The sequence below is a fragment of the Bicyclus anynana genome, chromosome 3 (genome assembly GCF_947172395.1).
Source record: "Bicyclus anynana chromosome 3, ilBicAnyn1.1, whole genome shotgun sequence".
Classification (NCBI taxonomy): Eukaryota; Metazoa; Arthropoda; class Insecta; order Lepidoptera; family Nymphalidae; genus Bicyclus; species Bicyclus anynana.
The window spans coordinates 5,893,146-5,920,105 of NC_069085.1; the positions used below are offsets into that span (position 1 = coordinate 5,893,146).

A 26,960-nucleotide genomic window follows, 5' to 3' on the forward strand; every position below is an offset into this window, starting at 1 on the left:
CCAATAGTTCAAAATAAGAGCATCACTCAACCCATAGACAAATAGATTACTGAAATCAAAGAGTAATATGTTCTATACATCTATAGTCTATGAATAAACGTCATTGTCATAAACAGCTGTTCATTCCACAAATAATCAACAATAAAAATAAGAAATTTGCAAAAATTAACAATGAATGAAGAAATTGATGAATATGACATATATCATCAAGATTTCACAACAGCTTCAGAATGGGAAGTACTGATAGCACGATTAGAAGAGATACTCTTTGAGTGGAATTTATCTAAATCTAAGTTAACTAAAACATGTACAGAATACACAAAGAAATGGATTGCGAAAACGGAGGAAGTAAAGTTCCGTGGTTTGAGTTTTACACTGACGTACAACGCATTAGAACCAGTTAAAAATACAGACAGTGAAAGAGAACCGGAAGAAAAATCTTTCTTAAATGATGTTCAGCAAAATCTGTGGGATTCCACTACAAACTTCATGGACAATATTGACGGAAGTCCGTTTCCTGTATCAAACTGGTTCGGGCTCAAGAGATACCTCATGCTGTATCCTAAAGCTCCACTCATCGATGGCAGTCTAATAAAGCTCATAATGAGTTCTGTTAACATTGCATTTTCGATAGTAGACTGTGGTGTTCCATTTTTTGTTAAAATTAGGGAACACTGGCAACACACTTACTTAGGAATTTTTGAAGACAATGATTACAAAGTTAGCTTCGACGTCATACATCTGAAGCGTATATCAAATCAGTGTTCACATCTCAGCGGCTTAGTCAGTATGTTTAAGTCTAAAATATCATCACCTGTGCCTCTAGACGCTGTCGTAATATCCACAAAATTTTCTTATGAGCTCAAAGATTCAGACTCCTTTACGTGGAGGAAGAGGACTCATTCGAATGAGTTCTTATCAATTGACGGATTTGATGTTAAAAAGTTAATAGAGTTACCATTTGGCTCTGAGAATAATCCTCTGCATAGTGCTCTACTTAATGCAATTTGGCCACATTTCCGAGAAAGTGCCATTGTTGACTCATCAACATTCTCTGATATTGATCCTATAATGGCACCCACTTGGACAATTAGTCTTAAGTTAAGAAACAACATTAACTGTATGCTATCAGAAGTTATAAGAAAAATAATGAATTTATTAGATAGAGATAGCTTACTGATGGATGTTTTAGGACTTAGCAGAAGTCTGGGCTTGGTCAATCCGTTGAACAAAATCACAGAAGCCCCAATAACTATTTCTAAATTAGTAAAAGCTGCAGTAGGTAGGAGCACTCATTTTTCAGAATTCAAGGGCCCAATATCTGATGATTTGTTGATGCCTTTGCTCTATTATGTGTTTCCTGATGCTGTAGAGGACAATACTTTCCCTTATCCTGATACATTGGAAATAGGGAATAAAAAGGTTTGTTTACATATATTATTATTTTGAATTGTGTAGTTATAAATATGTAATTAACAGTTATCATATACTTTTTTTAGGATGGCAATGAATTCAAATTATGTAGCTATGTCAAGACAAGTCCTGAGGATGGTCTAGTGTGGAGGTTATCTGTCACGTTGGCACGCTTGATGGATGCTGGAGGGTTACCGTACCTTGCACACTTCTGGTACGAGTTCACTCAAGAGCTGCAGTATAGGTGGGAGCACAGGATACTTGTGCCTGGGTAAGTTACCATATTTATACACAGGGTGCTCAGGAGTATTTTCCATAACTTCAAAGTGTTGACAAGTCCTCTTATAAGAGCCAAACTTCATGACAAATTTTTTTTTTAATTAAAAATAAAGTTTTGTGTTTTCATACAAAGTAATTCAAATAATTCCGACTATCCATGTAATACACGTCTTTATCTATCCTCGTATTTTAAGGTACCTAATTGTAGTGGTAAGACTGTTGATAGAGACTAGATATTGCAACTGGCACTCTGTACTAAACTAATAAGCTACTTCATGATATTTATCAATGAATAAGTTTGGCTAGGTCTTATTATAAGGATGGACCAATATATGGTATACAAATTTAAGATCTATTTACAAAAGAAATATTTTTTACTCCAAAACTATTTATTTTAGAACACATATATGGAATATATAGACATTTTTAATTAATTTTCCTTAGCGAATATAACCCTGGAGTAATGGGGAATACTCCTGAGCACCCTGTATAATTACACTAAAAGCCACCCCATACATTCATTTCATAATTTATATTGGTGGGAATGAATCCACAACCACTTTTGAGTCCAGTGTCTGTATCATTGAGCTAGAGGCATCAATTTTATTGACATCACATCAAATATAACAATCATGAATTATTTATTATTAATAGTTTGTGTTTGTTGAATTACATTAAACAGTATAATAATAATTTTTATGATCAGGGTAGATTTATAAACTTATATACTTATAAAAGAAAAAAAATAACAACATGTGAATGAAGAAAATTGTCATTTTAATATAAAATTTATCGCTAAACCTATTTACTCATATAACTCCACTGTCTTTTATTAATTATTATTTATTTACAACATAAATAAAGTTTCTTAATTATAGCACCATTCGGATTGAGCTTCAATTGCTTAAGCTGTAGATATATTTCCTATTTATAAATATCATTGATTACCTATGTACAATAAAAAGCATTTTTGTTATCATAACAATTACTGTATGAAATTCTATATTCTAGGGCCGGCAAAGCAGAAACATGTTCATAAATTATCATCTGTTTGAATAATTGATAAGCAATTGATTTTTGGTAAACAGGTTTCAATGTCACACACTCTAAATAATTTTATACTGTGTTTCTATTGTGCTGGCAGTCCTTCAGTTTACAAACATAACTGAACTGTTTTCGGAAAATAGAAATCATATAGCAATATAATGGTACATAGTAGCATAATTAGATCACTACCTCACACTCTCACAGTGGTCTAAGAAATAATATTGCTCAGGTCAGTGTCATGGTCAGGTTTTTAACTAGGGTATGCACCATACATGCATAAATATGAAATGAAGGATTAATTTCCTTTTAATAGTAATGTGTCCTTAGTGACGTAGATAGATGCAAAATGCCCTGCCTACCCTGAGGCACTCCCTTTACGTACGAGTATAGTGCATGCCCTACTTAAAAACTTTGTGCACTCCACTGAGTCCTCAAGGTAGGCAGTGCAATTTTGCATGTTTAATATTCACCTCTGATGTAGGTCTAACTATTTTAATATAACTAGTCATATAATTTATGTACACCACTATCAGATTCAATAGACCTACCTATTTTAATTTTATTTTGTTTTTCTGTATGCTTTGCTTTCACCTCATATATTCTTATAATTGGCAACGCACAATTGGTTTTCTTTAATGAATATTCCGATATGCAGGTAAGATACGAGTGTAATCCATAAATCACATAGCAGGAATGCACGTCAACTTTAAATTGTCATTTTTATTACTCATGGTATTTAAATCTCTTTCAGAATTAATTTTCGAAATCTATTTACTTAAATTACCTATCTATGATTTACTTAGGTACTATTTCTATACAACAGAGAATAACTTCAGTTCTTTCTCATATTTATTACTACATCATGTCGGTAGTATATTATTGCACGTTATAGGGTTGAACTAATCCCAGAATAGTAAACAATGGTTGCTAATTTATCATCATATCAGCCGATGGACCACTGCAGGACATAGGCATAGGCCTTTTGTAGGGACTTCCAAACATTACGATCCTGAGCCGCCTGCCTGCGAATTCTTGGGACTCGGTTGATGTCGTCAGTACACCTAGTGGGAGGTCGCCATTCCAGCACCTTGGGACTCCAACGTCCATCGGCTTTTTTGTGTGGTGCTGGTATATACTAATTTATATGGTGTGCATTTTTACAATGAAATCGTTCCCACGTGATGTCGCCATTTCCTCGATCTCTCTTCTTTTTGTCGTTGTGATGATGAGCATGTCGGTGTGGGCAGTAATGCGCGTTATGTGAGCTCCATGTCGCTGGAGTCAGGGCTCCTCTCGGCGGTGAGTGCCTGCGCCATACCGCGTCTCCCCTCACCGCCTCTTCCGCGCGCTATAACGGTACCAGACCTCCTCTCGTAGTCGCGTTGCGCGCCATGTAAATGTCCATGTCGTGGTCTGTCCAGTTGTCTGAGGTATCGCAATATCCTAATCCTAGAGAACCTACGCTATATCTACTGGCAGGCCGCGACCGTGACCTTGGCCTTCTCCTCGAACCCGCGGTGCCGCTCGTCGCACCTCCTGCTGCTCCGCTTAGTGATAACCGGGATGCTCGCTCCGACGCCCCTCCCAAAGATTGTCGGGATTGTCGAAGATCTATAAAAAAAACAAATTTATATTTCTTACTCGAAAATTAAAAATATTATAAAGTATTGAATTAGTGATGAACTTTACCAGTTCTAGATCCTAATAAACTTCCTGGGTATCCCGGTGCCCCGTAGCGACCGGAATGCGAATAGCTATGTTGGGAAGATTGTCCATCGGCCAGCGACCGGGCTCGCCCCGGACGTCCCGGTAACGGTTCCGGTGCGGCCGGTTCAGTATAGGACCGTGCTCTCGGTATAGATCGTGCGCTATAAGCTGAAACTTGATCCCATTCGCGCTGTTTTCCAAATGCGCCAAGTGTGGCTAGTGAAGATAGGGGTCCGCTAGGGCTCGGAGTGCCACCAAGACCACCACAGCATGGACTTGATATTTTTTCGGGTAACTGAGTGTGCAGTCGATGTACAGTCCGTGAGCGGCGACGTGACGCAGCCGCGAAGACCAGCACAGCGACCACTATAGTGCCACATATAGCTGCGCTGGCCGCTATTGTTATTTTATCCATATTAGTGGCAGCAGCGGACACAGTTCGTACTTCACGGCATTGCGAATACGGTACCGTTTCTGGGCTCACGTGGACTTCTTCTAATGAAATCACGCAAACAACTATGCATTCCTGGAAATAACAAAGTACATAATATTAATATTTAATTCAATTTATAATTTACCTACTAGGGCAAATTTACTTAAAAAATTGCAGTTAAGTACCTGAGATGGAACGTTTTTGATTTTGAATTCTCTTTCGCTAGCTTCAAGAGGAGGCCCTTGTTTAAAACTTTTGTCTCCAAAAAGTCGGTATACAACTCGAAAGCCTAAGATGTTAGCCACGTCTGAATCCCATTGTATAATAACTGAATTGTCTTGTCTATAAGCGTTTTTTACAATCACTTCATTAGAATCGTCTATATTTGGTTTCTGGTGAGGAAAATTCATTACTAGAGGTGGTCTTTGGTGAGATGCATGACGCCACGTTGGTGCAGCTGGCCGAATTGAAGGGACGCGACTTGTTTTAGTGTCACTGGTAGTTGTCGGAAGTATTGTTACAGTTACAGTTGTTGTATCACTAGTGTTAGTCACTCCAGAGCTGGTAGATGTCGTGCTGCTCGTTATTGACTCCGTTGTTGTAGTAGAAGTTGTGATATTACTCGTACTGAAGTCATTAATTACGGTTGATGGAGACGTTGCTATCACAGTTGATTCTGGATCACAGACAAGTTCGTTGGGCTCAAAACTATAAAATCCGCGTTCACGGAAATGTGGCGGACTACCGCAAAATTGTGGATTTCTTTCGCGTGATGTAACTTGCAATTCACCATTCCGTATCCACTCAATTATCCACCGTAGCCGACAATCACAATTTAAGAATCGTCCACCGAGACTTAGTCCTCTGAGTGTGTGGTTAAGATGAGCTAACGCTTTTTCCGGTACAGTCGGTAGTGGATTTCCGTCCAATGCAAGTAAAGTTATAGATGGATTGTTGAAAAAGGCATCCGTTGGTAATTTATTAAGGAGATTGAACCCTATATCTAAGACTCTTAGGTCTGACAATGTTGCTATTGCTTCAGTCGGAAATTCTGGCAATAGATTGTTGAGCAAACTTAATGAGCTCAATGTGTTTTTAATTCCTGTAAACGCGTCCTTTTTTAAATTGACTAGTAAGTTTCTCTCTAAATTGAGTGCAGTCAGAGAATCTAATCCATCAAAAGTAAGAATGTCATCGGGTCCCGGTAGTTCTCTGATGCTGTTTTGAGAAAGGTCGAGAAATGCCAGGCTACGAAGTCCTCTTATACATTCAGGTACTATTTTCTGCTTAGTTCCTTTTAGATTTAAATTTTTAAGGGAATTTTCCAAACCAGAAAGTGCATGAGGCGCCAAAGTAATATTGTTGTCAGATAATTTTAAAGTTGTTAAATCCTTTAGAGTGGAAAAGGAGTAATTTTCGATGTATGATATTTTATTTTTTGAAATATCCAATAGGGACAAACTTGTAAGAACTCTTAACGCTTTTACAGGTACATCTGATAGTTCATTATCCTGTAGGTTCAAATTCTTCAGATACGGGCCTTGACTTTTAAAAGCATTGTTTTCTATTTTTTTCACTTTACATCCAGATATCTGTAAGCTGTGTATCGCCAAATTCTCGAACATTTCATTAGTGATTATGGAAATTGTTGAATTGTTTATGTATAAAAGATCTATTGATATTTTTCGTGCGCTTGAATTCAGAGCAGCTAACAGATTGGGAAAATCCACCTAAAAACAAACCACTGTTAGTTTTTGCTAGTCAAATTAAAATGTGAGTAAATTATATAACCTCTCCTCTGAATTATATCACCTCTCTTCTCCTCTGACCTCTGCCTCCGATTCCGGACGGTGTTTGAATCCGGTCCGGGTCATGCACCTCCAACTTTTCAGTTGTGTGCATTTTAAGATATTAAATATCACGTGTCTCAAACGGTGAAGGCCTTATCGTGAGGAAATCTGCATGCCAGATAATTTTCTTAATTCTCTCCGTATGTGAAGGATGCCAATCCGCATTGGGCCAGCGTAGTGGACTATTAGACTATTGGCCAGTGAGCCGAATATGGGTTGATAATGATGATGAATGATGAAATTATATCAATCGTGATTACCTGATCGCACTGTACGGATAGTTGCCTAACTAAATTAAAAGCACAAACGCAGGTCGTGTGCAAGTCCTGGGACTCCTTCCACGGACATTGTCCTCTGGCGCTGTGAACTATTATGACTGTAAGGACGGTTGGCAACCATAATCGAAGACATGCACGTCTTCGTGTTACCTGGAAAAAGAAAAACAGATATGTAAAGCTTGGAAATTAGTTTTTCTAGTGCCTATTTTTTCAATCTATGTATCTTAGAATTTGATATTACTCTTTCAAGCCTCATTCACACGAGCGCTTTTTTACCGGACGTTAAAAAAGCGTCCAAATATAGTATGAAGTTAAATTAAGGTCTATTTCCAACGCCCAAAATTGAAAATGCAACACTGCTCGAAAAAAGCGTCATGTTTTAAAAAAGATGTCGCGTGAACATATACTAAGGAATGCGTGTGTTGTATTTAATTTTAATTGTAATGTCCGTTAAAAAACTCTCGTGTAAATGAGGGCTAAAACTGAATTTAGCTTTCTGAAATTTTGCGTGCTTGTAGAGTTCTGGTGACGGTGGTATGGTAAACTAATTGAAACAACGTACAACAACCAAACTTCTCTCCTCATGTAAAACACATTTAACATCTTCTTGAACCTTAAACTACTACGGGTATAACACTTTGGATAATATACGTTTTAACTTCAATGGCAAAAATATATCCCTACTTATACACTGAGAATGCGGGCAGGATTTCCTTATTTCCGCATTACGTTTATAACTTTTTTTCATATTTTCTTCCACTTTTGATTTTTAAAAATATATATTTTAAATCTTAATTCCTAGTAATGTTTGTGAATACTGGTTTAATCTCACTGTCAAGTAACAGGCCGCAATCAAGCGGTGCACGGACCGTTGCAGAGAGAAGTGCATAGCAGTCGCTCCGAGCTACTAGCCCGGAAAACTGGCTTTCCCTCTACGTGTAAGTCTTAATACGTGACTATTGTGTAGCAGAGCATGCCCGAGACTTGTGTTTATGATGTGTCTACAAGTCTCTGTGCTTACAAAACATAAATATCTATTACAAACTCTACATTAACTTGAGTGTAATATGTAGTTAAAAAAAATTAGCTCTGCTTATTAAAATATTCACTTATATATATTTTCTTTCGAACCCGGTCAAGCTTTGATTTGACAGGTATATAAGCAACCAATCGCAAAAAAAGTATCGGCGACAAACAAAACCCATCAAAAACAACACTTGCAGAATATACAACTCAGTTGTTCTACCGTGAAAAGTTGTGAGATCCATGTAACACCTAATCGGTTACTTTATTTAGTCCGTAGTTATGGGACCTTCTGTCTCGAGTTATTACGTAATTAGCTAACCTGACAACATCTTATAGTGACCATATCAATATTAAAAATCTTTTATATTTTAAATAAAATTGATTAATAGGAAAAGTTGTGATTTTAGCGTTGTCGAAAAATAATCTTCTATTCTTATTTGATAGATAAACGAAATCAAAGATGGAGTCAATGTGTAAAATTTCGATAAAGCTAAATAAATAACCATTTGTTTTGAAATTTACCGATGTAAACTGCTCACATAATAATAATTACTGCTAGACTTATTTAACTTAATCGTAGTCGGAATACAGTTTTCCGATAGAGAGAGATAATAGATTTTTTTATTCTTTACAAGTTAGCCCTTGACTACAATCTCAATTGATGGTAAGTGATGACACAATCTAAGATGAAAGCGGCCTACCCTGATAGGAGTAAGAAAATTCACACCCCTTACGGTTTCCACACGACATTGCACCGGAATGTTAAATCGCTTGACTGTATATATAGATGTGGTTGTAATTAAAATTATTCAAATAGATATACTTGCTTTTACTACCTGCTGGACGAGTCAAAGATTGTACCACTAGCCTATTTAGTAGAGTCAACAGTCGAGCGACGTGCGATTTCGCCGATAACGGTACTCGGGCGGCGGGGCTATGTGAGAGTCAAATGTTGTCGATTCACTTTCATGTTAAATCTTTAGGTGTTTTGTTTTAAAATACTTTGTTTTCAAACATTATGAATGTACTTTCACTTTTAACTAAATTATACTCGTATCTTTACTAATATTATAAAGAGGTTAAGTTTGTGGTATTGTAGGGGGTTATCTCTGAACCGATTTTGAAAATTCTTTTATCACTAGAAAGCCACGTTATTTGTGAGTGTCATAGGCTATATTTTATCCCCGAATTCTCACAGGAATGGGAACAAAGTGGGTGAAACCAAGGGACGTCGTAGCGCGATTATAAGGATTTAGGAATCGCAAATAATTCTCAAACTACTCGAAATGAAATGTGAAGAAGAAGAAATATTTTATTGCACACAAAAATAAATATAATAGGTACATTAAAAATGAATCATTTAATCTAATAATTAGTATGCAATTATTGCTATAAGCAATCTCTATACCAGACAATTCCTGACGAGAGGACTTGCGAAGAAAGAGCTGGAAAGAGAGACGTGTTTATCTTTGTGTTTGTCTTTTTCCTACAACAATTTAAATCGTAAAGTAAATTTTAAGATAATAATTTTATTGTAGATCTACACTAGCACTAGCGCATCAAAACTAAGGCGGACAAATGTGCATAATTGTCCTGATTTTATTTAGTCACTTATTAAACATAACATAAGTTATTTAAACACTTAATCCCTAAATATTGTCCGTAATGTCGATATATGTGTTTAGGAAGTGTAAACACTATATTGTATATAGTATATGTAAGTAAACAGAAAATTGTGCATGTGTGCGCTCAGTGAAGTCGCTAAATTCGGATCACTTTTTGCGGTGATTTTGTAGGCACGTACCATATCTGTAGTATAAAATAATCATTGTAGATCTATATGTGACTAGTGGACGCCCGCGATTATGTCCGCGTGGAAATCAATGTAAACAATCTTGACTCACATAATCGTTAAATTTCGTAATTTTATGTGAGTCAAGATTAAAAATTAAGGCCTTTCCATACAAAGTTTCAACCACTATTTAACCCTCTTATATTTTCATTTTAGGGTCAAAAGTACCTTATGTTTTGCTCCAAGGTTCCATTTATCATAGTACCAAAATCCATCTTGATCGGTTCAGTCGTGAAAAAGTAACAGACAGACAAACTTACTTTCACATTTGTAATATTTTTAATATTAGTATAGAGTGGTAAAGATTGCTTAAGAGCCAGCGTTTAATGAATTTGAATCTGTAGCTTTCTTCCAAAGTATGCAAGAATTGCATGCATATATATAGTGACTGAAAATCATTTCCTATTACGAATACTTTGGTCGCGTGATTACGTTTATGACCCGATTGTGTTTACAAATTTTGTTACAAGATTCGATAAGTTGGTGCGCTAGGTTAAACAGTTAACAATTTTCCAAACCTTAAGGTCGCCATTGACGGTCAATTATTCTTACGGTGAAAAACGATTTTCATATTTTGCATTATTACATATTTTATAGGTAAAATTTTAGTAGATAATCATTAATTACTGAGAACGTCTTCCTTTGAAGTCAAAAATTTGCCGAAATGTCAAATTATAGTATTTTATGATAGTAGCATAACTGCGAGTAAGTAGTCAGTTATTGAATCGAGCAAATTTTTTTCTTGTTGCGTGATCAAAATCTAATTATATTACCCAATTAAGGGAATTATTGTCTTCTATTTCATTTCTCTTTAAAAGAATTAGTAATTATCGGATAGATTACGCAACTATATGTTTTAGCTTCCGAATGTTACGCATAGGCGGCCTAATATCCTTCTGACCGATGACCTTTTCTAGTTTTAATATATCTAGTGTAAACTTCCTGTCATAAAATATTACATAATACCAATAAAAATACGCGTATTTATTTATTCACCATTGAACCATTTTTCAGTGACCGACTACTCTTTTCTCACACCACGAAGGTTTTGATATTTATAAAAGGCTTCAAAATCTATTTCCATTCAAAATTTCAGCTAAATCTAGCTATTACTGAAGCAGCAGTAGGGGCGTTAACGAGTAACAAACATCCATACAAACTTTCGCGTTTATAATATTAGTATGATAAATATTTTCTACATGAACTAATAAAAATCATAATAATTTTCTACTAATTCTAAAGAGTTTTTTAACATAGGTTACAAAAAGCTTTTATTTCATTGAACGACAATTAGAAATTCTATCTCGAAAAATAAAATATATAACAAAATCTACTGAGTTATTCATTAGAATTTACTTTTGCAAATGAGAAAGTTGGAATGTTTGTTCCATAAAATATTCTAGACTCGCTACAGAAAGCTGTAATTAGCAATTAGGTGTGAAAATGATAAACAGGCCATAACAAAAAAAGAAACACCTGGGTACATAAATTTATTTATATAGCCATTTTTAGAGCTGCATCCAATTTGTGTTATTTAATAGTTATATAAAAAACAAACAAATGTAAATCTCGATTTCTTGTCGGAACAGTTGTGTAATATTTATGAACACGATACAGTTTTTATGTTAGCGATATGGACGACAGTGAAACATGGCAGCCTTGATGCAGTACATGCGTGAACTCGAGTCACGGAAATGAAAAACGCAACATGTACGAGATGAATAACGTTGCACGATTTATACGTAATTATAGCGCCGGCAATGGGCATGGTGTCATTGGAAATGAGCTGCTGAGAAACCTGTTTAAGGCCGACGATCCTCTCAGATATAAGCATAGACCATATGAGCGTATACCAGCACCCAGATGGAAGAACAGGCTTAACCATTTCGTAGTGTATTAATTGGGAGACCCTAAATGTGCCCCACATTTAGGGGCCTTTTACTCAATATACGCGATGCAAGGGATATTTATGTTGCGTTATATTAAAGTATATGAGTAAGTTAGGTAGGCTGTAGGCCATGGGCCCAGCACGTTACAGAAATCCTTTATAAATCAAAATCACTAAAAATAATTAGAATTCACAGTTGTTAATAATTTTTGATTTATGTGGTTTTTTCAGTCGTGCATTTTTTAATATAGGTTGGAACTTGCCCATATTTGGTTATGCAATTATTATTTGTTAAAATTATCATTTAATAAATGATAATACTTTGAAATTAGGTAGGTAACTTATGAAAAATGGTCGGTCTGCTATAATTACTTTATGAAGCTTTATGCTGATATTTAAAACAAGTCCAAGGGTAAGTAAAATCGATAACCTATTACCCTGTCTAAGATTAAAGTAGATACCTGGCAATTATATTGAAGTTGAGCCCTTTAGTAAGTGGGATATAGTTAGCTTTCACTCGCTTTCTTAGGTCATGCTCGTCGAGTTGTGGAAGCTATATTTGTAAGTGGAAAGGGACAACGGTATCTGACATTAAAATATCACAGATCCGTTATATTATGCTGCTCATATATGGCATAACATAGATACATGTGTTTCCAATAACATTTTACACCAGAAGATGTGGTTGGTGTTTCTTTATTTATAGATAGGTACAGTTTAATAAATGTTTTTCATGTAAACAAGTTATCTAGTTAGTAGTGTAGTTGGTTCTTTATTACACCGTTTACGCCTACTTAGCTTTAATTCTTGTAACAACATTAGACAACAATTTTTTTCATTACGATAAACTATCTGTCATTATATTTCTTACAAGAATGCTTAGAAAGCGCAAACCAACTGATTAGTGATCACATTTTCGCTCTCTGTTTCTATTACCAGCTTTATTTTGAATTCAAGTAGTTTTTGTATTACTTATTAACGCATAGCGACGCTCTTCTCTATTTTAGGTCGATAAAATTAATAGTTTTGAAAACTTGTCTTCAAGAACCAAAATTAAATGAAAAAAAAGATAAGTACCAAAATTAAAGTCAAGAAAGATGTCAGTGTGCATGTATTAAAAAAACTCGTTGTTTTTAGAAATCGGTGTCGACACGAATTACTTTTTGTTATGTGACAGTTTAATTCGTAAATTTTATAACTGACTTTTATTACAATTTTATCTTTTTGAAAATACTGAATAAAAATTAAATATATTTAAAATTCTCGTAATAAGTGTAGCGTAACAAACTGGTTTTACATTTACAGTTTAAAAATTACGAAATAACATTAGCATTAATGATATTTCGTACATTTTTTTAAAAGGATATTTTTATTGGTTTTGTTTTTTATATACGATCAATACTCTCCTTTTCATAACAATTAATCATAAAGTTTAGCCTAGGAGTGGTTACGACAATAGTCCAAAGGGTGGTGTTGAAACAAAAACTATCTGGTTTAGGTCCATTCCTATAACCGTAAAGCTATTGAGGGTCTAGCTAAGAAGTAGACAGTAGAGAGTTATAGGCAACGTTACCGTACAATCCCTTCCGACGGTTTTGACGGGAAGTTTTCCGAATTTCAGACATTGCACCGCAAACTACAATGCAGGCTTGAGCAATATCCTGGAGCAACAATTTTTCAAGGCAATGTTGATAATATGTATTATGTTGTATGATTATTATTACGATTTTATAATGCTGTCGTTTTCTCATACCACGATATTATAGACATAAATATCAAATCATCATGTTTAATTAATTATCAGAACTCTTAACCATGGAATCGAATTTTGTATTTTTACCTAGCAACTCAACATTCTCTCATTTGTACGTTTTGTCGGTATTTTACTTTAGATAACCTACACTTAGTGGCGTAACTATACCATCTGAGGCCCATGGCAAAATTGGATGGGATCTTAGAAAAATCGTCACTTTGGATTTTTACATAATGTTAAATTATTAGGTATATCATAGATTAGGCACATGGCATTTCGACAGCCCTGCCACCCTGTAGTTACGCCACTATACTACTACACACACAATTTTTTATAACTGTAACTTTAAAAAACATAGACTCGAATTGAGAGCCTTCTCCTTTTTTTGAAGTCGGTTAAAAATGGACGATGTTCCATACAAACTTTCAATCCCTATTTCATCAACTTCTCTTTTTATTTTAGGGGTAAAAAGTAGCCTATGTTCTGCCCCAAAGTCCCATTTATCATAATACCAAAATTTATCTTGATCGGTTCAGCCGCTCAGCCGACATACCTACTTACTTTCGCATTTATAATATAAAGTATAGATTAGTTATAATACATTTTTTATTATATTATTTTTTTTCGATCTATTAAGAGCGTTATATCAATCAATACCTATATTTTATGAGACAACCTTTGAGGTTGAGGTTACTCACTGAAATATAAATACCAATGCACACAGCTCAACCGTCAGGGTATCGCGAAGAAAAGAAAAATCCATATCAAAAGGAGTCCGTATTAGATATGTAGAATCAACATATTATCTACAATGTAGATTATCGTATAAGTTTCCATTATTAAGCGTAACTACTATAATTATGTAATTTATTCGATTTAGCCGAAGCTAATTATGAATTGATTATTATCGATTTTATTTAATAGCAATTTTGTTAAGTGTTACTTAATAGATACGAGTAAAATATATTTCTTATATTAACTTATTATTTCGTAGTGTGAAATTTGTTCTACATTACATTGAGTAGGTTCATTCTTTTAGCAATATGTACATGTATATCAAGATTCTTGGGAGCAAGAATAAAATTACTTAAAGCTGTAATTTTCAGAATTGGTGAGATTATTACAATTTAATGATCAAAGTCGTGATCTTCGATTTTTGTGATCTTTAATTTTCAATAAATTTTTCGCACACAGAATCGATGGGTGCTTTCACAATTTAATTTTAATAGACATCCGATTGTTACGAGTTCCTATAATACGGGTGGTATTGACATTCATTATTTATATTGTTATAAATAGGGTGTATAATATGTATGAAGTTGTTAGAACTGTGATAATAGTTCTTTGTTCTGATAGTTGCAGTGATTTTGTACGATAATGTTTTGTGATGTATGATGTATCAATAATAAATTGATCATACATTGTTTAGTGTGGGCATAGAGAACATGTCGGGCAATGAGTGTTAACGCATTCTAATATCCTTAAACCTACACCCAAGATCACACGTCCTGTTACCTGCTCGAGGTGTTTCCTCTACCACAAATTGATTCTACAATCACTGACGCTGCTACCCATCAAGTTATACAATGGAGAAAACGATTATGTTTATTTTTTGCTATTCTTGGAGCTTTAAGCGTTCTTTTACTTTTCGCTTTGATTTCAGCTAACAATCAAATGAAACTGATAAAGCTGATTGTGATTCAACTAATGTGCCTTATGTTACGTTTATTTACACACTCCTCTACAGTGTAGTAAAAATGTGAGAGGCGAATAGTCTACACAGGTATGAAATGTGGCGAATACGTACATTCATTAGTAAAAAGAATGCCGACAAAAAGTAGGCACCACGTGCGGTGATGCGTTGATGAGTAGTGGGAGGCTGGCACAGAAGCGTGGCCGAGATACTGAGCGACGCGCGACGGTGCGCCTCTTGCGCCGAGAGCCCACAGAAAAAAGTAGTCTCAAATATAACAAACAATTCGTGAAATTTATGCCTAAAATTAAATCTCTTAAAGTGAATTTTGACTAGGTAATATTTATTATTGTGGAATTAGAATGTTTCTTAACTAGTCACTGTTTTCAGAGATTCTGATGATATTTAATTTTTAGAAATTTTCCTTTCTTTCCAGTTCCAGAAGCGTTCACTGTTTAGATTTTTTATTATTATTTACAAATTAGCCCTTGACTACAATCTCACCTGATGGTAAGTGATGATGCAGTCTAAGATGGAAGCGGGCTAATTTGTTAGAAGGATGAAAATCCACACTCCTTTTGGATAAGTTCATAGTAATTTTAGTTATGCCAATAAGGCTAAAATAGGTATATAAAAAAACTTTTTCATCTAAAAAGTACAGATAATAATAATAATTGCCACAAAGCGGCACTTTGTAGGACCTGCTTATTGACTCTGCTTTAGGTTTTCCACTGACCATAAGGTGGGCCATCCACCACTTATAAAAAAAACTTCACATTTTTGTTATTTGTAACAATAACAAGAATCTTTAGGTATATCTAACATTGTAAAAATCATATTAGTATTATTATTTTACGATATATATAACAAAACAGAAAACGCTTGTTAAATTGTGGAATATTTTTTACGTGAGATCCGAGACTAGAAGCACGTTTTAAGTTATGATTATTTCACTGCCAGATGAGAATCGTTTTATATCTTGTTAACGTACCGAAAGAAACCTGTCGAAACCGTGTTTGTGTGCCAGGTGATACCTATTTCAAAAGTGTATACAAGAAGCAAGAATATGGGATATTCTTCAAGTTATATTTATATATTATTTCTTAATAAAATCTATAACCTAACTGTGCCCAATGCAAATGAAAAAAGTATGATGATTCCTAGGCAGTTAGTTAACTTCTATCTATCTAGTTTGGCTATTGAATGATGATGATGATGATGAAATGATTTGATAGATAGATTAGATAGAGTTTGATATAATGAAAGTAGAGACGGCATCAATTCAGACATCCATAAATGTCTGAATTTGTCTTTTTACTTTTTTTCGTCAATAATGTTTAACATAAAATAACTTAAAACTATAAGTGTAGGTAACTAAAAATAATAAAAAGTTACACACTTATCTTTAAGAAAAAACAAAAACAAAGCTTTGAGTTAGTAGTTCTGATATACTAAACATACTAGGTATGTAATGGGTGCTGTAAATAATAAAGGTAATTTAATAGACATTACGCCAACATTCAGTTTAATTTAATGACATTCCAAAAGTACTACGAATAAGATAACTTTCCGTTAAGAAACTAACTTTCTACTGACTGTATTAGAGCGCAAATTTTGACAAGATATTGTCAATTTTATGAAGATGAAGTCATGTGCTATTCAGACTCATGCAATGTTTTATCCATACTATTTAATAATAATAATAATATGTCTTAGCATTACACTGTCCGCAAGCCGGATCTATTGTATGGCAGAGAGAAAAACTCCGAGCGCAGAACCCGGGACTTTTGACCCGGGTGTAGTGCTAAGGAGTATCATTATGACATGTACTCCTCTTCCTTGCCCAGACAAATGAAAAGCGGTGAACCTAAATCTATTGCCATACAATCACAATAATTACGACAGTCGTGATCAAAACAGCCTCTGTTCTGTTCTGACAGATCTTGATCACGTGACCTGTCGATAGCAAATGTCATTCCCATACATTTTTCTAGTTTTCGAAGCGTTTGCGATCGTAGAAAGAGAATCGACGTGCGACTCGGCTACAGGGGCTGTTTATTTATTTATATACTAATCTATAAATTATATAAGATGAATTCATATTTTCCTTGGTCGTAGAATTACTTGTACAAAATTTTTACGGAAAGAAAAATCCTGAAAATTGCAAAAACAGAAAATTGGATAACTAAAAAAAGTTTCAGGAAACGTAACGAATATTTATGGATGTTACTAAATCACAGTTCAATGGCTGTTTAGCCATTTATAGCCATGTTTATGCCGCAGAAAGTCTGGTAAAGCCCATACACTACTTTTAGGCAATCAGAAATACTTAAATTTCATTTATGTACCTATATTGAACTAGAGAACCGTGAGAGCCCAGTGGATATGACTTCTGCCTCCGAATCCGGAGGGTGTGGTTCCGAATCCGCTCCGGGACATGCACCTCCAACTATTCAGTTGTGTGCATTTTAAGAAATTAAATATCACGTGTCTCAAACGGTGAACGAAAAACATTGCGAGCAAACCTGCATACCAGAGGATTCTCTTAATTATCTGCCAGCAGCGGCCAGCGTGGTGGACTATTGGCCTAACCCCTCTCATTCTGAGAGGAGACTCGAGCTCAGCAGTGAGCCGAATATGGGTTGTTAATGATGATGAGATTGAACTAACTTGCTCATTTAAACGGAATAATGTAACGAATTTTGGTGACAAGAAATGCGTTACGATATTTAGTGGGCGTTCTTTTTACTGAAACGATAATGGCATGAAAAAATTTACAAATTTATTGCCAGGTCTTTAGTAGCTCTGGATTGGATTTATATTACATGTAACTGCGACCAAATACAGAATAAATGGTTGTCCGTCAATCTAGAGAGGCACGCGTGACAAGGATAAATGATCACCGCACTGCGCTTCGCATCTGCCAAGGTCAATAAACTAAAAGAAATTTCTCCACCTGCCATGAAATATTACATGATGGAATGATATTTTCAATTACTTACATCTTATATCTATAATCCTTACTAATATTATAATGTTCCTTAATGATAAAGATGCTTGGAGGCCGTTGGATCAGCTTCCACCTTCACACAGGAAATAAAACTATAAGAAATTGTAATTGTTATCAATTGTAAATTATAATACTGTATGACTTTTTCATTTCAAAAGAGCAACTGTTGAGTTTCTTGCCGGTATCTTCTCAGCAGAACCTGCCTTCCGAACCGGTGGTAGAATCTTTACAAATAGTCAACTGACGTGTCAAAAGTGCTTGTAAACTGAGCCTTGTAACTGAGTACTTGATAAAAATGATTTTTGATTTGATTTGATTTGATATAAATGTGAAAGTGTGTGTGTCTGTTTGTTTGTCAGTCTTTCACGGTAAAATGGAGCGACGACTTGACGTGATTTTTTAAAGTGGAGATAATTGAAAGGATGGAGAGTGACATAGGCTACTTTTTGTCTCTTTCTAGTCCCCAGTCCCTAAAATGGGGGATGGAACTTTGTATGGAGTATTCGGCAATTTGCAAGATAGAAAGCTAAAAATTGGTATGCAGACTATTTGTGAGTAAAAAATAATCTGTGCATTATTTTTTCGGCAAAATCCGCCCTCAACCCCTTAAAAGAGGGGGTGTAATTTTATATGGAACTTTTAACAGTTTTCAAGGTAGGAAGCTAAAAATTGGTACACAGCGGTAGGGTGGGCTAGTGCAGGGGTAGTAGGGGTACGGTAGGGGTAGGTTAGGGGTATATTTTATACCCGATTTCTCACGGGAGCGGGAACAATGCGGGTGAAACCGCGGGGCGTTGTCTAGTACTGTATAAAATTCAAAAGAGGCTACAGCCAGCCCAATGGCAGTATTACTACTTACCAATAAATACTGGTAAGTACTGCCATTTGGTAATCAATCAAATCAATCAATCTATTCTAATATCCCTATATAAGCTGGGAGATAATAACTAAACTATAAATATAGTAAAAGTAATTTATATTTATATATATGATAGATAAATAATATTTATATTTATGTTGCTTTCTATTATTAAACATTAATTTACGTTATGCAGTGCTTACTGCTTACTCAATTGTTTAATTATTAAGAAACATGAAAGAAATTCTACTAGATAAAAGCTAAAATTGTATTAAGTTAAAAAATAATCATGATAGTTAAAATACAGATTCATTAAAACGCAAGTTATTACCTACGAAAGGGTATTTCAATCTTCAAATGGAGAAACACAAAAGCCTTACAAAAGTAACAATAACCGTTGATTGGTAAATTGGCTGTCGGGGAAGTTAGGTTAATTATTGAATAGCTATTTTATTATATACTAGCTAAGGTTCGCGGCTTCACTCGCATGAATATCGTTATCGTGGGAATACCGAAATAAGGAGTAGCCTATGTGTTACTCCAGATTATAATCTATCCTTTTGCCAAATTTCATCCATATCCGTTCGTCTATTATAAATTATAAATGACGTAACTAAATCCGATTTTGATCTGTCTGTACAAATATATACATTCTTGGAAAAACATTACAATTTAATCAAAAAACAACCTAATTTTTTTGCATTATAGTTTATAAGCAGGTCGATACAATAGAATGACGAATAAAATATATAAATTAAAACTAAGAATTACACAGTATATTAAATTTAAATTTATAATAAATAAAATAATTATAACAAATACACACCATCTAATTGTTCACCCACAGGCAAGGTACCCAATACGTTTTTATTCGTCATTCTATTGTATCGACCTGCTTATAAATTATAAAGAGAATTTTCATTGTAGTAGCTAATAAACAATTTTTTTTGCACCAAAAGATGATTGATATTTTGGTGCAAAAAAAATAGGTTTCGAGACCCCTATCTCTCTTAACTAAAAGCGAAATTGCTGGAAATTACTGTGAAGTAGATTTAATTGCGAAGAATACTTAATTGAAGTTAAAAGTTGATCAATTAAGTTAATTGAAGGTCGTTAAAAAACGTATAAATATTGAAATGAGAATGGAACAAGTTTTCCGATAGATATGCTTACTTAGATTTTCTTTTGATTTCTAAACATTTATCTACAATGGTCTTTGAAATCATTGGGTTTTTGAAAAAAGCTTTCCGAGACACCTAATTTAATAACATAAATGCACTAAGTAGGTAATAAATAGTTTATGACGCACTTCTTGATAGTTTAATTAAATTAATAGTTATTGTATGAGCTATTGCTTTAACAGAAAGCGACATAAAAAATTTATGGCCAGAATGTTCTCTTACTACATTTATTCATGTAAAAAAGAAAACGTTTTTCCTTTATTTGTTACACGCTTTGTGTTTCAATGATATCTTGCTCATATCTTTAATAGAGGTTTAAGTAGAATGCAAAATTCAATGATATACCAAAATTTGACTAGCATATAAATACTCAGCCGAAACTACCGTAAATCAGCTGAAAAGACAGTAGCACAGTATACTGTGACAGTAGTTTCCATTTACTACAATCTTTTTTACTTCTTATTATTAACTAGCGGACGCCCGCGACTTCGTCCGCGTAAACTTTCAAGCCCTATTTCACCACTTTCAGGATTGAATTTTAAAAATTTTTGAATGACATTATATTTCGTAGTTTTTTATTAACAAATTTTTAAAAATATAACTCTTAAAATGAAGGACTTTCCATACAAACTTTCAACCCCTATTTCACTCTCTTCTTATTTTATTTTCACAATAAAAAGTATCCTATAACCTTCTCCGTATTATGGCCTTAAACCGTGCCAAGATTCATTTGAATTCATTCAGTAGTTTCGGCGTGATGCCCGAATAACATAAAAACACGGACAGACAGACAGATAGACAGACAAAAAATCGAAAAAAATACATTTTTAGCTACAGTATCGATTATATAATGCCCCCCAACAAAAATTTTCAAAATCTTCAATGTACAGAATTGGACCTACTACAGTTTTATTATAAGTATAGATGCCTGATAACAATGCCTGTAAGAATTTGCTATTTAAAGAAGTACCAACAACGGAAGAATCTACTATTGTTCAAATGTGTGATTGAACAATATTCATTTATCATTTATCTCGCATTCAGTTCTCGCAATCCACATGAATCACAATAGCAGTCTCACGGCTTAGACACCGTCTCTACGCCATGCCGGTTGACGACACAGTTACTCTGCCCATTGTCTTAGGTTCGATGCCATTAGGGTTTTTGTCCGTATGTCGATCGTTAGTGAAATTTACGGAAACGGCATCACAGATCTTACAACTTTGTATGGCGCAACACTCATTAAAGAAAACTTCTACCTATCTATCGTCTTTACTAACTAAATTACAATGTCTTCTTCATTTTAATAATGTTGTAATTCTTAAATTTTTGATGTTGTCTGTTTTACTGACTGAGTTTCGATTTCGCGTCGATTAATAATAAGCATCCGTGCTTAAAATGTTGTTATAAATCTACATAATTAATTATTAATTAACAGCAACTAGGCGTGTTCTCCGGTACGTCTATAATACATATGTTCGAGTATAGTTTAATTTGCCTTTTTATAACGTTGCCGTGCCTATTAATTTATAATGTACTCGTATCAATATACGTAGCGCTGAATCAAAGCCAGTTTGTCAAGAGGAGCGTTTGTAACTTGCGAATGCGATACCCGAATTGACTTCTAAGCAAATATCACAGATTTAAAAAAGCGTCGAAGACAGTAACAGGGATGGATCCAGAAGTTTTTAATAGGATTCCACAAAGTATAAAAAAAAACAAATATTAATACTTTTAAAAATAAACTGAAAGCTTGGCTTGTCGAGAAGACTTTCTATAGCTATAACGAATTTCTAGAAAATAAAATTGTATGACATTATTAGACATTAGTAGTTTATTGGTTTATTGTATAGTGTTACTATAATGTATAATGGATTTTAAAAATATTTTTATAATTTATTTATAAAGATAATTTATAATTATAATAGTAATGATTATGTGACGGTTAATATGAACATTTATGAACAAAATATGACTATAATTGCGATGTACTGGTGAAAATTTGTTTGGTGGGCAATGTTTTCACTTAGTTCTAATGGGTAAGCAACGTATTTGAAGTTAGTAAAGCTTTTAGCTGCATTAACTTGGTATCTAATTTAATCGTACACGTATCTTAAATGTCGGTCATATCACTGGCAGGCTTCGATAATATTCGTTTAATGGCTATGATAAAAAAATGTTCAGCAGTGAATTTTTTCCAGTTTGAGAAAAAATTTGGGGCTCTTATGAATTAACTTTATTTAATTCTCCTTTTAAATGATTATTTATGTTACAAATGAATATATATTTAAGTATTGTTAACCTATTCAAACTCACCATTTTGTGGAAATCCTTTTCACTATCTGGATTATCCTTTGAAACTGACCACTTTTTACAATCACTGTCACAGTTAAATTTTGCTCATTAACACAGGTCCATCATAATTGAATATTGAAAAAAAAAATAAACAGTGGAAAAGAGGTCACTTTCCAATTGCTCGATGTAGAAGTATTTGCTGAACTGTTAGGGGTTCGGTCGGCTCACATCCATGACTGCGCTGGATGCGCGCGCGGCTCTCGACGGCGACGGAGTACGGACTGCGTGCGCGCGCGGCGTCGCCACAAGCTGCTGAGAGTGCTGAGCGCTGACCTACACACAGAGCCTGTGGACTCCGGTAAACAAACGGTTCACCGACCGATTAGGCGTAAAGTTTCTTGAAAAAGTTGCCTCGCCGACGATTGCCCCGGCTCTCCGGTCTCGCTTCATATTTGTAATTCAATATAATAACGGTGCTTGGTCTTAGAGCGTTCGCGCGTACGTTCCAATTCTGGGTCGCGGCCCACAAGCGGAGAGAAGTTCTGTGTGAATTTAAAGTTCATTACAATAATTATAGACAACTAAACAGGAATTAATTGACGGAAATTTATGTAGGTACTTGTCTTGTCTACTTTATAATGTTTTTTCTTATACAGTATCCATATGAATTTGCATACACGAAAGAGAAAATGTTATTGCGCTAGCCGGCTTGCATTCTTTTGATTTATTCACTTTCTTTTCGGGGTCATGTATTTATTTTACAAAACTTTTAAGTGAAAGTTAAAATTAAAATCTCTTTTACGTGACAGCCGCTGTTTATTGTATACATTTTATTTCTTTTGTATGTCTATCTAACATTGTTGTTTTTACCATCTGTTATTTGTGTCTTGAGCGAAATCGAAAGTTCTTATTTAATGAGGATCATATTTTTTACCAGAGTGGTGGAAGGTGCTCCGAACGCTCGTTCCTGTCTGCTTCATCAGAAGTTGCAACTTCTGAACTGCTGTATTAAACGAGCGCAAGAAGGATCTGGCGCATCAGGGTATTCTTCAGAAGAAGAGTTCTTTGATTGTTCAGAAGACGAAGAAGCAGAGGATCAGTTGCCCTGGGACCGGCCAGTTGGTCGTCTTCATCGCCTAGACGATATCACACTGAAAAATGGAGCACCACTGTACGTTCCCCGAACACAGGTAATTTCATGAGTTACGAGTATCAAATCACTTTTGCTATCGCTGTCGATTAAGTAAGATTTAGTTTGCATGGTTATTAAAGTATTTATTTAAAATTATTCTGGTGTAGTTTAGAACCGATTGATTAAATAGGTACATGTATTATTAAAATGGTATTATGAAACTTGTCTGATAATGTAGCTCAAAGATGTCTTTGATTAAACTTGAAAACCCTATATGAAAGAAGCTTGTGCTCTAGCTCGGCATTAGAAATAGTCAAATGCATTGACTCTAGAATTCATTAGACTTGAATACAGTATACTTGAATACATGAATTAAATTTTTGAGTAATTGACGTATGATAACAATCTTTTATTAATTCTTTGCAGGATCCTGCGCCCAAAACTGAAGATCAATTAGAAGAAGACGCTGAGCTCATGGTGCGCCTCGGTGATGATGCCAAAGCTTCTGAACTCCGCGCTAGAATGATGAGTGCTTCCCTTCTCTCGGATATGGAAGCGTTCAAGGCTGCCAACCCAGGTGCAGAATTGTGCGATTTTGTGCACTGGTACTCACCACGGGATTGGAAGCCCGATGACGGCGGGTCGTTAGGAGATCGAATGCTTTTGCCAGGAAACCCTTGGGTTGAAGCGTGGAATGTCGCGCGACCAGTTCCTGCGGCGCGGCAGCGGCGGCTCTTTGACGAGTCGCGGGAAGCTGAGCAGGTTTTACATTTTCTGCGATCCCGAAGTACAGGGGGCGTGGCTGAACTGTTGTTACCAGCTATTCTTAAAGCGGGTGCTATAAAGGCTATTTCAGAAGGCGCTCAAGCGACGAGTTCCTCAATCGGTGGTGTGGATAAACGGCGCACTTTTGAAATAGCGGCAAGAGAGATATTAGAAGCTGAGAGAGAAGCTTGTCGATCCATGTGCGTCCGTAAGGTGCTAGGGGAAAGCGCCGAAGGTAAACCTTTAGATGTAGCTGGTAGAACCAGGGTGCTGAACGCAATGGGTGGTGCTCTACCTGCGCCGGTGTTGAGAGAATTCACTTTGAGGGTTAAAGACGAAGTAGGTCCTCAAGTAATGCGTGCTACTCTCTCTAATGAAATGACTATTGTAGGAGCATTTACTGAACGCATAGTATGTTTGTAGTTGTAGTTGTAATGTACAGGAATTGTCGGGTCAATTTTAATGTCAAAACTTTTACTCGTACTGATTGGAATTGCTAGATCGACAGATTGAGATGTCATCTCATCTACCAGTGACCTACAAGCGACGCAAAAAATTTACATTTAATAAGAAAGTTATGATTATTATTATTTTTATTACAGTTTTAATATCATTCATAAGGTGGGATTTGAAAAGTTAAATCTAAAATTTTTAATCTGCAAATGTTTTTAAAATAATAATATTTCCCATGTAATACTTTGTTATTATTTCGTTTAATATGTAGTAAACTTTAATATGAAATAATAACTAAGGTTTTTTATTCGTTTTTCAAGTCTCAGAAAATGTAAACTATTATGTTAAAATACAACATTTGGTATTTGTTAGTGGATAAACATAGGTATGCAGATAGTTTTGTGATCGCCTAGGCCTAAGAAAGATGTTGACTGAGTTAATATATTTTGTCAGTAATTAGATAGATTAAAATTTTTATTTAGCCATATACGCTAGAATTGCTAGTTTTGTTGTATAGATTATTATATGTTTGTAAAATAGGGTATATTTTCATGTTAAAATAAATAATATCGGTAAGAGTTAAATGTTATAAAGTAAAGTTTAAGCGTGCAGTCATACTTTTATTTCTGTACTATAGTCTGGCAAGTTCGTTGATAACACTCTCATGATATGCGGGCGACAGGGGGAAAGACTGCGCGGGTGTAAAATCGTGCGTGCGGGAAGTGACGTGCATGAGTTGTGGGTTTTTAATTCATCGCTACACGCCCCCGGCTCGCGCGCAATGGCTAGGGCAATTTTGGTATTTTGTGTTTTTGTATGACCCAAAAATACAATTTCCAAATTTTTGTAAACATGCCTAAAATGTTTTCTACTAGAAGTCTAGAACATTATACAAAGTGAAATCAAAAGTCAAAGCAATACATAGATATCTGTCATAACATCTGTCGTAATAACTATCAGATGTTATTTTTAAAATAAGTATAACTGTGCAGAGATATTGCCAAGCTCTGGCATTCCTTCACTCTATCGTGTTTGATTTCTAATGGGTAATCATAACTTGAGCGTCTTTATATTGATTTTTTGATTATTTTAGCTAATGTTTTAAAAATCTGCCGGCTGTACAGTACCTTAGCTCTAATAAGTTGTGTGTGATTTGACTGTGCACAAGTATTATTCACTTATAGACTAAGAGCCAGCGAGAGCCAGACCTACGTCATTTTATAATAACTGAAAGTTTGTCAGCTCATGCTTCTACCATAGGCTAGTACGGTAACCAATTATTGAGTTGGACAGTGGTTATTTTGGGAGGTAGCAGGTTTCAAGGGTCTAGAACCTCAATAATAAGTATAAAGTGTAATTTATTTATATTTTCCTCAGCATAATATGAGAACTTCTCAGTTGCCAGTCACTTAGATTCGTGACAACTCGTCGAAAACACTAGTTAAGATGAAACTTCAACGGTCTCTAGCGAAGGGTTGCCATGAAGCCAAGTATTTGGGGAATGGGGATATCACCCAGAATTGGTTACTGTACTTAGTAGTAAGCAAGTTGAGGAGATGCAGTTGAATGATGATGCAGAACATACAATTTTTTCCTATCCCGAGGTTTCGAGGTTGCGAGCTGAAAGAGAGAAACTAACGAAGGACCTGGGCCAAGAGCTGACAGCAAACAATGTAATAAATATAATGCTGGAATGCAGTGAGAAATGGAATATAGCTAGGAGTTATCTGGATAATATAATGAAGATCAAGGAGAAGGATGAAAGAGAGAATGGAAGGTAAATAGGGCTCGCGACGTTGGTGGTAGGCTTTATGGCAGGGACACCAGCGTCTAGACGGAGGAGTTTTAGCTGGTAGGAGGGGTTTTTAGCTGGTAAGAGCTTTTCCCCCTACGAAAAAAAAGTTGAGGAGTTGACAAACTTTCAGCTTTTATAAAATGACGAAGATCTGGCTGTCACCGGCTCTCCATCTATTAGGAACAGCGCTGTTGTTGTTAATATGTAAATTTTATACAGAGATAACATGAATATACATACGAATATTACAA

General features: G+C 35.1%; 2 protein-coding genes across 2 annotated transcripts; one reads left to right on the forward strand and one right to left on the reverse strand.

The window, feature by feature from the left end:
* The first annotated feature begins 92 nt into the window (after nt 1-92).
* On the forward strand, nt 93-26,960 carry LOC112052471 (rab3 GTPase-activating protein catalytic subunit). Its single transcript, XM_024091564.2, has 4 exons — nt 93-1,422; nt 1,500-1,684; nt 23,502-23,754; nt 24,123-26,960. The coding sequence occupies exons 1-4, from the start codon at nt 172-174 to the stop codon at nt 24,882-24,884; spliced, it is 2,451 nt and encodes an 816-aa protein (XP_023947332.2). The 5' UTR covers nt 93-171; the 3' UTR covers nt 24,885-26,960.
* On the reverse strand, nt 3,847-23,188 carry LOC112052470 (leucine-rich repeat and immunoglobulin-like domain-containing nogo receptor-interacting protein 1). The gene is made up of 5 exons (XM_024091563.2): nt 22,586-23,188; nt 6,990-7,157; nt 5,065-6,609; nt 4,429-4,972; nt 3,847-4,350 (listed from the first exon to the last, which is right to left on the reverse strand). The coding sequence occupies exons 1-5, from the start codon at nt 22,586-22,588 to the stop codon at nt 4,088-4,090; spliced, it is 2,523 nt and encodes an 840-aa protein (XP_023947331.2). The 5' UTR covers nt 22,589-23,188; the 3' UTR covers nt 3,847-4,087.